This window comes from Tenebrio molitor, chromosome 8 (genome assembly GCF_963966145.1).
Source record: "Tenebrio molitor chromosome 8, icTenMoli1.1, whole genome shotgun sequence".
In the NCBI taxonomy this organism is placed as follows: Eukaryota; Metazoa; Arthropoda; class Insecta; order Coleoptera; family Tenebrionidae; genus Tenebrio; species Tenebrio molitor.
The window spans coordinates 20,288,493-20,304,167 of NC_091053.1; the positions used below are offsets into that span (position 1 = coordinate 20,288,493).

A 15,675-nucleotide genomic window follows, 5' to 3' on the forward strand; every position below is an offset into this window, starting at 1 on the left:
GTTCACATTTTGAAAGTTTACAATTTTATAATCTGTTTCAAAATAAAAAATCCACCTCCTGTTGAATTATGTTAGCAGAAAAAAAGAAATCCCTAGAAGTTTACTTTTTTTTTGGTTGGCTCAACCTCCCGCCAAAATTTGACATTGAACTGTTGTGAAAATTATAAAATACCTATGGCTTCACGTAAGAAAGGCACAGGACAACCACTGTTAGAACATGAGAAAAACAATAGTTAGTGTGAAGATGAAACGTGGATATAAGTACCAAAATGGTAGTCAATTGCGCCAGTGGGTGAACGAAAACGTTCCCTTGACTGTTCAAAAGTTTGCATGCTGGAACTTCTACAGGGTTCTTGCCAAGTTGTGCTATGCTTCTTAGTTCAGAAGTAGAGCATAGAGACTATCACAAAAATATAAATGCTAAAATTTTTGAGAAATGCTTCCAGCACTAAATAACGTTCCATTTGTATTTACTGCGATTTGTTGCATTTATTACACAAATTGTTTCTTTTGTCTTTGATTTCGTTCGTTTTTCTTTCATCGTTGACACACGTGTCTCAAACTCACAAATATATGCAACATAACCTCAATAATGATCTAGGGGAAATCTAGGGTGAAACCGTAGAGGGGGTGAAACTGAGATAAAACTGGACCAAATGGCCAAATGTCAATGATTTTTAATACAGGGTGTTTCTGAAATACGTGTGTTAATTTGAACCGGTGAAAGAACTCGCCAATTTATGAAACTGTTCTCTATAACATTTTGTACAGTTGGCTTCAAAAAAAAACGGGAAATGAAATTTGACCTAATGTGAATTGGAAATGTAATTTGTCAATTTATGTCAATTTGTGTCTGTTTGATAGTATCGTGTGTTCCACAAAAAACTCACTCGCAGCAAGCCATGACAAAAGTGACGTATGTCTTAGTACCAGATGTGAAATGAACTACTAAAGTAAATTTATAGGTTATCTGTCACTCACAATATGATGAAAATTTGTAAGTAACAAATGAACTACTTTCAGTGATCCTAAAATCGACATGACCAGTGTATCTATCTCTATAGTCATGGCTTACTGCGAGTGAGTTTTTATTGGAACACACGATAGTATTTCTGACAGATAAGTGCAGTTTTTTAACCTAAATTCTAAAAGGTCGTTTCAAACAATAAAAATTTAATAAAATCTGACAGAACTTTTTCTTACAGTTCCTGTTTTTTTTTTAAGTCAACCGTAAAGTTCGTAAAAGTATTCCAACATTTTTTGCCCCACAATTTTTACCAAACGAGTCGTTTTGTGTGATTAAGTAGTTTCTATTTTTTGTAACCATGAGAATCTAAATTTTGATTATTTATTTTTTTCTATAACAATGGAACTTCTTAACAAAGCTCTGTTTCTACACAACAGAAAATTTTTGCCCTTACCCATAGGCGGGTATACACTTTGAGAGTTAATTTATTCCAAATTTTAAATCAATTTGTATTGCTTTTTCGTAAAAATGTTATAAAGAAAAGTTCCATGATTTGGCGCGTTCTTCCACTGGTTAGGTAAAATTAACACACGTACCTATTTCAGAAACACCCTGTATACAGTTTGGTCTTTTTCAATATTTTGACACTGACAATTAATTATTAAAAAAAAAAAACGGACTACAACTACATGATTAAACATTCCTCGACACTGTATCTCTGTTTGTGGAGTATTTTTTAAATCTTAATTTAACTTCTATTTTCATACTTTCCCGATAACAATATTATTAATAGATCGTTGAGAATAAATATAATTGTATTTTTCACGCTAATTCATCACGCGGCTCTACAATAAACAGGCTAGTGGAACTGTTATGAATGAAACGGATGACACATTTTATTTCTTGTTGTTTTCTACGCAAGAAAGTCGTAATAAATTTTCCGTCTTCGAAGGTTAACAAATGTTAAATGCGATATTTACTAATTGAGAGGAGCCGTTGATAAATCTGTTGACGATAACGATTCATTCTGAATTTTATTGTGACAAATGTGAAATTTGTTGTTCAGACAGGAACTTCCTTGTCAAATTTGAACGGCAAAGCTGGCGACGTCGACGGTCAAGTGAAATTCGGGTGGATTCAAGGAGTGTTGGTACGATGTCTTCTGAACATCTGGGGGGTGATGCTCTTCCTTCGGCTGTCTTGGGTGGTGGCTCAAGCCGGTGTCGGTAAGTTCGCGATTCCGCTTTTGCAAAGATTTTTGATCGATTGATGTGTCCAGGGGAAGCTATACTCCTTATACTGACAACAACTGTGGTGACATCGATAACTTCGCTCTCAATGTCGGCCATCAGCACCAACGGCGTCATCAAGGGAGGTCAGTAGTACAAGTACTCTTAGCCGACGGCGCTTGACAGAATTGCACTAGGTGGCACGTACTACATGATCTCGCGAAGTTTGGGCCCCGAGTTTGGGGGCTCCATCGGCCTCATCTTCGCCCTGGCCAACGCCGTAGCCTGCGCCATGTACGTCGTCGGTTTCTGCGAGTCCCTCAACGCGCTACTCACCGCCCACAGTCTCGCCATCATCGACGGGGGTGTCCAAGACGTTCGAATAGTCGGCGCCATCACGATCGTCGTCTTGACCATCATCGTGGTCGTGGGCATGGAATGGGAAGCGAAGGTTAGTGCAAACGCGCCAACATTTAAGCGCCAATCCAACAACCTCCATCTTTCCAGGCTCAGTTCGTACTTCTCATAATCTTACTAGTAGCCATCATTGATTTTTTCATTGGAAGTTTCGTTGGTCCAAACGAAGAGGCCGCCGCCAAAGGATTTGTCGGCTACAACTGTAAATCGAACCGGTAACAAGGGAGGCAGGCAAAAATGAAACTTGTTTTCTTTTAGTAACGGTGTTACAAGAGAACTTTTACTCCGACTATAGAGAAGCGCACGGCGTGAAACACAACTTCTTCACGGTATTTGCCGTGTTTTTCCCAGCCGCCACTGGGATCTTGGCCGGGGCGAACATCTCGGGAGATCTCAAGGTGACTCATCACTCCTAAACGTGTACACGCATCTCGGCATCTAACGTCGAAGGGTGTTATACGTTAGGAGTTGAGCGCTGCGTGCACCCGTTGTAACGTGTTGTTTTCAGGACCCTCAGAAGAGCATCCCCAAAGGGACCCTCTTGGCGATCGCCATCACCACCACCTCTTACATATTGATGGCGTTCATTTGCGGCTTCACCGTCCTCAGAGACGCCACCGGTGAGCTGGCGCCGAACCCGAACGCCACGCTTTTAACTCTCGACTTCGGCAACTACACTGTTAACACTACGATTCCGCTGAACGAGACGGTCGCCACCAATAAAACGCACCGAAACAGTTTCGGTTTGCACAACGATTTCCAAGTCGTCGAGCTGGTGTCCTGGGTGGGGCCCGTCATCTACGCCGGCTGTTTCGCCGCCACGCTCTCTTCGGCGCTGGCGTCGCTAGTGTCCGCCCCCAAAGTCTTCCAAGCGCTGTGCAAAGACAAGTTGTACCCAGGATTCGATTGGTTTGCCAAGGGCTACGGGAAGAACAACGAGCCCATGAGAGGCTACATCCTCACCTTCATCATCGCGGTCGGGTTCATTTTAATCGGTAATGATCAGAAAAACTGTGACGCAAACTCCATAATTTCGTGACATTTCCAGGCGAACTGAACTTGATCGCACCTCTCATATCGAATTTCTTCTTGGCGGCTTACACTCTCATCAATTTCTCAACGTTTCACGCTTCGCTGGCCAAACCCGTAGGGTGGAGACCAACCTTCAAAGTACTGATCTGCGAAAGCTCGACCAGTTTAATTGGTACCAATTTTGCAGTACTACAACATGTGGTTGAGTCTTGCGGGTTCCGTCTTGTGCGTCTTGGTCATGTTCTTGATCTCTTGGTGGACGGCTCTGATCACCTTTGCGGCTGTCTTGGCCCTCTACTTGATCGTTTCGGTGAGGAAACCCGACGTGAACTGGGGATCGACGACGCAGGCTCAGATCTACAAGAACGCCCTCCAAGCCGCCCATCAACTCAATGCCGTGGAAGAGCATGTGAAGAATTACAGACCCCAGATCTTGGTCTTGTCGGGGATGCCGAGCGCCCGTCCTGCTCTCGTGGATTTCGCACATTTGATCACCAAAAACCAGTCCATGTTGGTGTGTGGCCACATCAATACGGTAGGTGTCCTACTGCAGGAATCGAGCGAAAGCTCTACCATTTTGTGCCGTAGAGTCGTCTCCACCAGAGAGTCCGCAATGTCCTCAACTTCAAAGCGAACAACTGGTTGAGAGCCCACAAGCTTAGAGCTTTCTACATGCAAGTCGACGGTCAAGACTTCGAAGAAGGTTGCACTTCCTTGCTGAAAGCTTGCGGAATCGGAAAGCTGCGACCCAACATCTTGTTGATGGGTCACAAATCCGACTGGCAGAAGTGTTCCAAAGACGATCTCGACCAGTACTTCGGAGTGCTGCAGTACGCAAGTCCCGCATCCTCACTACCCAACAAAATTAACGATGCGTTTGCAGCAAAGCTTTCGATTTGCACATGAGCGTGGGGATACTGAGGTTGCAAGAGGGACTCGACTTCAGCCAGCATTACGCGGACGACGCCGCGTCCAAGATCAAAAATAGCACTGAATCACTGCCGAGGAACCAGTCCTACAGTCAGATGTCACAAGGTGAGTCGGCAGCGACCGTCGACGGAGCGGTGACATTCCTCTTTGCAGCCAGCAGCACTAGTGACATTTCGGTGCCGAACACGCCCATCACGAGGAACCGAGAAGTGGTCAACGTCTGTCCGAACGTTGACGATTCGGCGAAGAAGCCCAAGTCTATCGGAGGGTCGCTGAGCGAGATAGTGGTAGATGATTTGTTCGACATGCCAAGAGAGAGGATGAGTCAGATGTTCCAGTTTCAGAAGAAACAGAAACGTGGAGGCTACATCGATGTCTGGTGGTTGTACGATGATGGAGGTTAGTCCAGCAATATGATCAACAAAAGTGACTACGGAATTCTAAACTGAAAACATGTGGCGTAGCTAACTCCGAAAGTAGGATTCTGTCACGAGTATTTATGACAATAATTTTTAAAAATAAATCCCTCAAATTTTCCCAACAAATGTCAGTCACTTTTGACAAGTGACAGTTTATTAAGTTACTCCGCACATTTTTAAACTTTGGTTTTCCATAGCCATCCTTATCTGTGTTTTAGTTGGTCGTATCGTAGTTTCTTAAAACATTCAGTTAGAATTTAAAGATGCTATGATTGCATATTACTGTCTTTATTTGAAGATCTAGGGCGAGTTTGTGATGGATGTTAATTTAGGAAGGTATCCGTAACTAATTCTACCGAACGCATGTGCATTTTGTAGACAACTGACATTAGTTTTTGGTTATAACTTAAAATGGACGTAGACATTGAAGAATTGTCTGTTTCTGCATTGTTTTCAACAATTATTGGTGCACCTGCTGCGGTAGTACAAATCCGTAAAACACGAAACATAGTGTTAGTAATTTGTATTGCCAACTTAGTTTTTTATTTGGGGACTTTCTTTACTGCTACTGCTAACTTAATGTTTTGTCTAGCTTTATTGACATCGGCAAAACTCGCAAAACCATGAATTTTTGCGGATCCCAAATAAGTTGACAGTTACTTCCTTAGTCTAGTATTGGGGTGGGGCTTTGGGACCTGTCGTCAGTACTGTTTTCCTTCCAGGTCTGACGTTACTCCTCCCATACATAATGAGCACCAGAAGAAACTGGAACAACTGCAAGTTGAGGGTGTTCGCCCTGGCAAACAAAAGGGACGAGCTGGAGCTGGAGCACAGGAACATGGCTAGCCTCCTAGCCAAATTCAGGATAGATTATTCGGACCTTCAGGTGGTGACCGACTTCACCAACAAACCGAACGACGCGACTCTGCAGTTCTTCGACTCTCTGATCGCGGACTTCCGGAAGCCGGAGACCGACAACGATCTGGATTCGAGTGAGTACGGTGCAAGTTGCCCAGTCGAGAGTTGAACGTGGATTTTCAGTACAAGTGACCGAAGCGGAGCTGATGGCCGTCAAAGACAAGACTCACAGACACCTCAAGCTGCGCGAGCTCCTGTTGGAACATTCGTTGGAGTCGAATATGGTGGTGATGACCCTGCCCATACCGAGGAAGAACATCGTGTCGGCCCCACTTTACTTAGCCTGGCTGGAAGTACTGACCAGAGACATGCCTCCTATGTTGCTGGTCAGGGGCAACCAAACGTCCGTCCTTACCTTCTACTCTTAATTTTTTTTACATTGTGGTGATGTTTTTGCAGTAATTTTATTTATAACGAACAATCTCAAATGTATTGACAATACTCGCTGGTACGCCATTAAAATGTCATTTTTTTAAATTTATGTATCAAGCTTTATAATTTTTATATACGTTTGGTGCAAGTAGGAAATAGTGTAGTATTTTTATACAATTGACAAACAGTTGGAGTATTGTATTATTTTTTTAACGCTACTGGTTTCAAAAGTATTACATACGTTAGTACCTAGTAGCCTAAGTTTATTTTATTATTTAATCTGTATTGTGTCAATTAGCGTAATAAAAAGTGTCAACATTTTTCTAACTACTACAGTTACTTATTTCTACCTTTCACACGATAAAAAATTTAACTGTGCAAGAGAGTCCTACAGCAACCGCTTGAAGTGAATCCAATTTTTCAAAATCTACAAAACATTTCAATCAGCAAGTTCTGTACTGTATTAATCTGTGGCTTAGGCTGAACCGCCGATTGTCTGCAGTGCACGAAAAACACAATTGCAAACGCCTAGTATTTATTCAACCAAAACACCAACCAACAAAAAAAAAATGCATCTTTGCAACAACTGACTTCCTTTCACTTATTTTACCTTCTTAACTCTAGCTTTCTTGGGAGACCGCGGCCCGATCTTTTGTTTCCGAGCTTTGTACATGTGCGAGATAAGAGCGTACATCGCAGGTATCATTAAGAACAAGAGATACATTCTGAGTACGGTGGAGAGTCGCAAAGTTAGGTCAAACGGTGTGGTCAGCGAGATCGTCCACGAGTTGTCCTGTTCCATAAAAATTAAATTTCTGAAAATGATGACTCCCTCACAGACGAAACCGATCGGGTAGCAAACTATCCAAGCGGTGTATCGAAGCCACGTGAGCAATCCGTTTTCCTTTTTGATTAGTCGAGACATGTAGTACGGATATCTGAAATGTATCGGTAGGAGTGGGACACTGTAAGTAACTATATGGTCTTTACCTGATTATTTCGATGGCCGACCACGTCATGAACAGGTAGAAAACTACCGGCATTACTTGTAGTCGAGGTTCGAATTCGAGCATCACGATCAGAGTGAATAATCTACCCCCGATTTGTAACAACGGGATAAGTAGCCCCCCTTTGACATAACCGAACATGGGGTGCATGATCTCCAAGATTTGGATCAAATGGAGGAAACACATGGCGGGACCTACAGCGGCGTAAGTCCCGGGGAACGAGTCGGAACCTTCTTTCAAATATCTGACAGACAAGACACAAACCACATACATGAACCCCACATACATAAACAAATTGTACAGTGACAAATACACTTTTTTGAAGTCCTCTGCGTAAGGAAAACGAATTAGTCGAGTTGCATGGTGAATACAGTTTAGTACCTTTCTTGTACCCGAACTCCTCCTTTTGAAGTTTCTCGTATAAGTTGGGGTAGTCGTCTCTTATATCGGCTACCTCGTCGTCCATGTCCTCCGACTGGAAGCGGTCGTGGTCGATTTTTAACCAGAACGGTTTCTGGGGCTGCGACAGAAGTCTGGGCCACCAACCCTTCTCTAGTTTGGAAACGGTGAAATCTACTCTATTGTCGGTGACTTTATATACGCTTTCCTGCAATTATCCTTGCCGTAATAACAACACGAAAAACTACCCCGAGACCGTTTTACCTTTACGTCGATGACTGAATTAAAGTCTATCGTGAACGCGTAGTCGTTTAGGCCTCGGGCCCCGACTCCCTTTGACTGGAATTGTAGTCTACGTTTCTCTATCGTTATGTCCGGGTCCTGTATCAGGACAGTGCTTTAAATAAATGCAAATTGCTACTCTCAGAACTTACTTTGACATCCTTCAAATCGACTTTGATAAAAATGTTTTTCTCGTTTTGGGCCCAAAACACAAATGGACTTAACACAGACATATTTACTTATTGCTTACGTACTGGTTCGACGATGTCACAACACAATTTACATTATCACTGTTACATTATCTACTAATGTTAATGGGTTGGTAAGAAACATGATATTCCAAAACACAGATAAGTGTTGAACTTATTTTGAGGTTAAAATTTGACATTTACTGCTACTACCGCACTACCGCAGAGTAGGCTTATTTGCTTGCGCCCATGGGCGTCTCTGACAGGTTTCGTATCTTAAGGGGTACAATTTGCAAAAAAAAATATTTGAAAAATGTTGGATTTCATTAAAAAAATACAAATTATTAACGACCTAGTAGTGGTCCTCTGGGATTTTTATTGTGAGGCCGGTTCACATATCAAAGCCAAAGGTCACCACAATTTTTCCAGATTGACATACTTTTTTGGAAAAATTTAAATTTAACATGATTGTGAAAAGAAACAAATTTGTGTTTTGGGAAAAATGTGTCGATATGTCAATATAACGTAGACGGTAGAATGCCTGTAGAATGTCCTTGCCTAAGCCTAGTGCCTAAGTGCCTACACAGAAGCAAAACTGCCAACCATGTAAAGCACAAAGCGCTAGAAGAAGGTACAATGAGGGACATGGAATCCTGGGCAGTCTATTATTGTCATTTCAAAAAGTGTCAATGTAAATGCACCTTTACCGTCATTATGATTGATATTTTCAAAAAAACTGTCAAATTAACTTAAGCTTGGTTATGAGTAGCTAAGGTATGCTTTAGAAATTTTGACAACTGAATGACACATCTGCCCAGTTTTCCGTGTAGTAACATTGACAACCAAGTATAAGTTGTTGCCTACGTTGCTCGAATATTTATTTAAACATTTTATTCGGAATCGTATTGTAATACGCGTATTCCTAACCTTATGCGAGGGCGGAAAGTTAACTATTCCTTTTCATGTTTACTTCCCTCCCTTGGTCAGTAATAGCCCACTTCCCACCCTGTTATAAGTTTTTTCCAGTAGCGTACACGAATTGTCGAAAAACGGTAGAAATGAAACTGCACCAAATTAATTGTTATTTACTAAAAATGTAATGATTCCGAATAAAATAGGATACAAACCTCGGTGGGAATGTATTTAATTCCTGTTTCGAGCATTAGTTCACCTCGGCTACGCCTTGGTAAGCTATCTTAGCTCTCGACAGGAATGAAACACTTTCCACCTCGGTATGTAATCTACTATTACATTGTGCATGTTTAGACTCTTAGCAACATTTTACGATTCTTAATTTGCAAAAACTATATCCTGTTCACGTTGGATTGAACATCAGTGGTGCAAATTGCACACATTTGGCATTAACTTTCATATGAGTTGTCACAGTAACAGGTCAGGTCATTTGCACCACAGCTGTTCTTCCCAACGTGAACAGGTTTTACCTAAATTTACACGAAAACTGATAAAAAATGTTGACATTTATTAGGGTATTAGGCATTCTTCATTCACGATCTTTTTGGGACCGAGTTGGCTATGACCATCTAGTGTTTTTGTTGGCAGTACCTCCGTGATAACTAAATTCTTAATTCCCTAAAGGTAATTGACACTTTTTATGTTAGTTAGGTTGTTTTCAGTTTAATTTAAGGTTATATTTTCTGAATAAGTACATTGTTGCCGGATCTCTTAAATCTAGTCTGTCCTTTTTTAATTGGAAGTAGCATTGTTTAATAGAAATTTTTTGTCGTAACAAAATTATTTTGTCAATTTTGACTTTTCTTTTACGGAAATTAAAATAATTTTTACACACTTAATAAATCATTTACTTTCTTATGAATATTAAAATCATAAATCTGGCAATGCGGTGGCAAGAAAATGTCGAGCAGACACTGACAGAAAAAAAAGCTGCATCCGTTGCATCACTGAATCAGTTAGTCCAACATGAAATGAAGAAGTCATAGCCAAATCGGTTGTCAAAGTGACTGTTTTTTGTTCACTGAATGTATAGTCGTTTTCAATGACATCCGTGCTGTCAGTGTTATTTTTAATATGTTGGTGCAGAGGTGCAGATTGTACACACAAATTCATAACTAGCTTCAGAGTATGTATAAGCAAATCCTAGTTAAAAAAAATGTCAAACAAGAAATTGAGGTTATGGTAAAAGAAAATTTCTATTTCGTGAAACATCAACAACAAACAAAAACTCAATCTTCAACATGGTGTAAAACATGGTTAAACTAAGTCATCCTCGGAATCCGAATAATACCTAAATTGAATTTATCAATTTGCCGCATCAAGGTAAATTGCCAAATTAGCAAATTCAAAATTACTAAACTGAAACAGCAAGTGATGCCAATCAAATGCCAACATACTGTCATATTGACAGCACGGATGTCATTGAAAACGATTATAATAGTTATTTATGTGACGCGTATAATTAATCTTTACGGGCGCGCTGGATTTTGTGGGACGAGTGACGAAGGAACGAGTCTCCATAAGCCAGTAAGCCCGGTAAAGATTAATTGCTAAGCGAGTTGCATATAAACTTTTTTTCACTACTAGTCTTAGAAGTCGTCATTAATTGAGTCTCGAACTGAACCCAGAAGTAGAATTTCTCTCCTACTAGTTAATAATTTTTCATTATTAACCAGTGGTTAATAATGAACAGCCGTCATCTAGCAACAAAAGATTTTCTATGATTTTATTGGTTAACGTAGACAGACGATTTTCAATTTTCATAGCAACCGTTGAAAAATGAAAACTCGGATCGTCCCATCCACCTTCAGCCTTTAAACATCGTTTTTAATTGTTATTTATGTTTATAAAAAGATCATATTTAGAATGAAAGGCGGTAGGGTCGTCATGGTGTTGAGATAAACAACAAAAATACTCTTAGAAATTTTGTGAAAATTGTTGCAAAAAGAAAGAAAAGAAAGAATGGCTTTAATGCCCGATGAAGACGATAGCTGATTTAATGAAATACTTTGTTCTTGAAGACCCATTTCCATTGAAGACTTTGGTTGATGTACTACACGAGTTTCGTGTCCATGAAAACCATCAGTCCCTGTCGTTGTTTTTTCTTCTTTCTTTTATTAAACACCAGTAGGTAATTCTCACAAAATAGCTACCAAACCTTACAAAATTAGAAATTATAACGTTTGTTTGACGGTTGCTAACTTGCTATCATAATTAGTTGGTCAGAGCATACCAGATTTGAAACATCAACATCAACATGATAATTGTAGACAAAATTTTCTTTGAGTTTCCGCTAATGTGGAACTGTGCATTTTTCGAAAAAACGTTGTTTGATACTTGATTGCAAAATTCTTTTGCATCCTCGAATGTTTTTTTTGCTTGCGATGCTCGCAAAAAAAACTCCTCGAATGCAAAAGTAGCATTTCGCAATCTAGAATCAAAAATAACTATGTATTTTATACTGAGTGCCCCAAAATTCGCGGAACAACTCAATGGGGCAATGTCAACTCATGTTAGGAAATTATGAGGAAAGTAATAAAAAAAATTCTGTCTTTTAGATTTGAAGATATGGGGGTTCAAAAGGTGCAGCTTTGATCTCGTTTATTTTAAATATTATTTTTTTTTTAACTATTTGTCTTTTACTAGCCAGTGGCATAATAATTCTGAACGATTGTGATCAGCTTTGCAATTATTTTCTTCATTATTTCCAACATTTCCAAGTGGTAATTTTTTGTCCGTTTTACCTCAAATAACGTATGGCAACATGGCTTTGATTTTTCTCTGTGATTTCCATGGATACAACAAAAATGAAATATTTGCAGACTATTGGGATACAATGAATGTTTTTAAATGTTGCCACATTTAGTGTAACGAATAGGTCCATATCTTCTACTAAAAATAAGATTGATTGACGTTTTTACCTGATATTTTAATGACTCCTTAGCAACGTACTGCTAAGTTGTTCCGCGAATTTTGGGGCACCCAGTATACTTATAGAGATTTTCTTTTTCCAAAATATTTGTTAATTCAATTGCATAATAAATTGGTGAGACTGCCGTAGAAAGTGCAACATAATTAACTGAACTTTGTATCTTATTAAGTACTTATTATGTTACTCTTACATGAAAATGATTCCGACTGGAAATGACAATTTTAAGGTTCCTTTGTAATTATTTTTTTAATTAACTCAAATGATGAAATCTAGATCGCAATATAATATAATATATTTTTTCTACAAACACTAGTAAAATAGTTATTTTTGTATTAAGTGCGCAAAATAATTTTTAATTCATGTACGCCGTGTTAAAAATTGACTTTTTCTACAACCGTCAAAAAAACGTGACATTTATGCATCGTTATCAAGTCGCAAAGTATGTCATTTTTGATAGTGAAAAAATATTTGTCAAAAAGTTTCCTTGGATGCTAAAATAGTTATATTTTAGCATCCAAGGAAACTTTTTCACAAATAATAATAATAATAATAATAATAATGTATTTGCGTGTTATAAATCATACAATTTTACACACTGTCTACAAATACCGAAAAAAAAGCAACAATAAAATAAAGAGATAAGTAAACAAAAAATCTATAAGGACTTTGTGAATGAATAAAACTCTTTGAAAGAATAGAATGCATTTTCAGTAAGCAATTGCTTTAAATGTAGTTTGAAGGGTTTAAAGTCCATGTTTTTAAGATGCAAAGGAAGAGCATTATAAAATTTTACGCAATAATAGCGAGTGCTATTTTGTGTTTTATAAACAAAATTGTTTCTTTACAGGAAGTCCAGGTAAGGATCATACGAGAAATTAATTTAAGATGAAAACATTCAGAAACATTGAAAGAGTAGTGATAGACAATAACTTTTAGACGAAATAAAATACATACAGGTGGCCTAAAAATGGCGCACTAACGGTACACTGCGGTGTAGAAGAGATTACCGTAAACGTCAGAAAAATGTTAAAAAAATTCTATTGGACTTATTTGCTGATTTGGGGATCTCTGAAAGTGGCACTTAATAGGCCAATTATTTCGAAATATACAGGTGTCCCAGAGTTGCGAAAAAGCTCCATAACTTGTTTGTTATTAAAGATACCAATTTTTTCTTTTTTCTAGATGATAGCTACGCTTCTACTGCATATTCGGAAAATATTGCGGTATACATATATACAGGTGTCCCAATATTATAAAAACACTAAAGTTATGTTTTTTTAAGTGGAACCTACCCAGTTTGATTTCATTTTTGGATTCTATGCTAAATTGTGAATCAAATCTACACAGGTCGTTTTTACTTATTGGCCATCGTTTTTGATCAGTGGCGCACCACATAAGCTTTTCTTTTTTCACTTCACACACACTGTTTTATATTAGTTACCTAGCACTAGCAACATGGTCACTACGTTGATACTTTTTTCAAAAATTTAAATTTTAAAGTTTAGTTTTGAAAGCAATTATAGAAAAAATATTGTTTATATTTCGTGCGTGAAGATGTTTTTTCTGCGTTCAAAGGCTTTTATTGCCTCGACCTGCGTCTCAGCGTAAGGCTAGGGCCACACTACAGACTAAATAATTGGCCGATAATTTAGTCCGATTGGGTAGCTTCCGCGCACACCAGGCAAACTAAACTGTTTGGTTGGCTGTTGGTGGCGTTGGTGCGCAGACAGCCGACTATTAATCGGCCGACTGCTTATGCACAGTTGATAAAATCAATGCGGTTTTAATTAAATATGACATCTGACATAGGATAAAGATATCCTTTAGTTCAACATATTGAATATCTTTCATAATCATAAATTAAAAATCAAAATTTTTGCACTGTGCCAGGACTCACTGCTGATTTACTACATAAAGCTGGTCTTTTTTCAATTTCTTCAATTCTAATAACGAGTCATTAATTAAGGAATAAGTGTAATGCGAAGGCGGAGAAGACAGCAATGAAAAATGGATTACAAAGGTGGTTTAAAAAAACGTGTCGGAGCAATAAAGGAGAAAGTAAAAAAAAAACACAAAAATTTAAACTTTATGAGAGGTCCTAATAAAATTTGAAAGTTCATTCGAATTCATGGTCTTTTTTCACTTTTGGTAATGAACAAAAATAACGAATAATTTATTAACTGTTATTGTCATAGTTCATAGTAGGCCGTTCCGACTGCGTCTTTACCTTAGTATTAACGCATAAAAATATGTGTAAAGGAATCTAGTTTAATTCTGAATTATAGATTCTTTAAATAATAAAGCACGTCTCATTTTTTGCTGGAATATTTCCTACTTTTGTTGGTATCTTAATAAATCTTACGCGATATTAATTAAATACATATGAGATTTGACATAGGTTTAAAATATCCTTTGGTTCAATATATTTTATTACTTTCATAATCATAAATTAAAAATCGAAATTTTTGCACTGCAGAGAGCCACTGTACGCCCAATATGTGTGGATCACCGACTGGATAGTCGGTGAATGTGCGCACTCGTATTGTACACCATGCTCTATCAATAGTTGGCCAACTTTTTTGTTGAATGGGAATTCCAACTATTTTTCGATCAATCTGTCGGCCGACTACAATCGCTGTAGTGTGCGCACTCACATAAGTCCTCATACTTATTAAGAACCAACTAAATTGTCGGCCGATGAAAAGTCTGTAGTGTGGCCCTAGCCTTAAAGACCTTTTCATGCACAAAAAACACTCATTTCACGCACTTAATATAAAAATAACTACATAGGTATTTATTTACACTATATTGATCTTTTTTTAATCGAATATTTTTTTTACATTTTTCTAACCCATAATTTGACGCTTCGCTCATGGGATAATCATCAACTGAAACGAAAGAGCGAGTGAAAATGTTTTTGTACGATAAAAGCTTTGCATTTTTTTTTGAAGAAATAACGATCGTTGTTCTAATACTAACAGTTTTTACTGTTTTTTATTCGAGTACTTTGATCGGGTAATTTTTTTTTCGTGCTTCGTTATCAATAGATGTGTAAATATATGAGCGGGTATGACTTTTAGGGTTCAAATTATATTTAATTAAAAAAATTGTTTATTTTAACGAGTCCTATTGGTGGTTAAATTTATTGCGTGGACTTCCATAACACCCGGTATAGTAACGAAAACAGAACAATTTTGATTCCGCTTTTTAATTTAGAAATAATTAATAGAATATTAAAAATATCCAAATTTAATTTATTTTCCAAAATCCAGTAGAAAAAGAATCATATGTGCAATTTATACGGCATGTTTGATCTCGGCTATCGCCTCGATAAAAAATTCCATGCCTAATACGGAAAAAAAATTCATTTCCTAATTTATTGCACAAATAGCTATCCCTTTATTAATTTTTACATATTAGAGCACCATATTTTTTACATTGGGAAAATTATTGTAAATTAGATATTTCACTGTGACTTCGATGGTGAAAGTATGATTATTACAAAAGCAGCAAAGAAAATTCTAGATTTTTTTCGTGTTAAATGAACGGTTTATTACCCACTGCAGCATAATAGAAACCAAAGGTGCAAATCCGTTGCCAAACGTTACCTT

At 38.1% G+C, this 15,675-nt stretch overlaps 2 protein-coding genes across 4 annotated transcripts in view; one reads left to right on the forward strand and one right to left on the reverse strand.

The window, feature by feature from the left end:
- Window positions 1–6,614, forward strand: part of Ncc69 (sodium chloride cotransporter 69) — a 33,376-nt gene extending 26,762 nt beyond the window's left edge. For all 3 annotated transcript variants that reach the window (XM_069056850.1, XM_069056849.1, XM_069056851.1), the window contains exons 4-16: window positions 2,034–2,193; window positions 2,247–2,342; window positions 2,394–2,647; window positions 2,704–2,815; window positions 2,872–3,011; window positions 3,122–3,608; window positions 3,662–3,783; window positions 3,833–4,180; window positions 4,234–4,475; window positions 4,529–4,680; window positions 4,729–4,974; window positions 5,717–5,986; window positions 6,036–6,614. In XM_069056850.1, the coding sequence (XP_068912951.1) occupies window positions 2,034–2,193; window positions 2,247–2,342; window positions 2,394–2,647; window positions 2,704–2,815; window positions 2,872–3,011; window positions 3,122–3,608; window positions 3,662–3,783; window positions 3,833–4,180; window positions 4,234–4,475; window positions 4,529–4,680; window positions 4,729–4,974; window positions 5,717–5,986; window positions 6,036–6,280 (2,874 nt within the window). In that variant the 3' untranslated portion in view covers window positions 6,281–6,614. The remainder of the gene's footprint in view (window positions 1–2,033; window positions 2,194–2,246; window positions 2,343–2,393; window positions 2,648–2,703; window positions 2,816–2,871; window positions 3,012–3,121; window positions 3,609–3,661; window positions 3,784–3,832; window positions 4,181–4,233; window positions 4,476–4,528; window positions 4,681–4,728; window positions 4,975–5,716; window positions 5,987–6,035) is intronic.
- Window positions 6,615–6,802: 188 nt separating this feature from the next.
- On the reverse strand, window positions 6,803–8,590 carry Hacd2 (3-hydroxyacyl-CoA dehydratase 2). Its single transcript, XM_069056860.1, has 5 exons — window positions 8,125–8,590; window positions 7,955–8,071; window positions 7,673–7,898; window positions 7,275–7,620; window positions 6,803–7,222 (listed from the first exon to the last, which is right to left on the reverse strand). Exons 1-5 carry the CDS (start codon window positions 8,203–8,205, stop codon window positions 6,886–6,888), a joined length of 1,107 nt encoding a protein of 368 aa, XP_068912961.1. The 5' UTR covers window positions 8,206–8,590; the 3' UTR covers window positions 6,803–6,885.
- Between the last annotated feature and the right edge of the window lie 7,085 nt (window positions 8,591–15,675).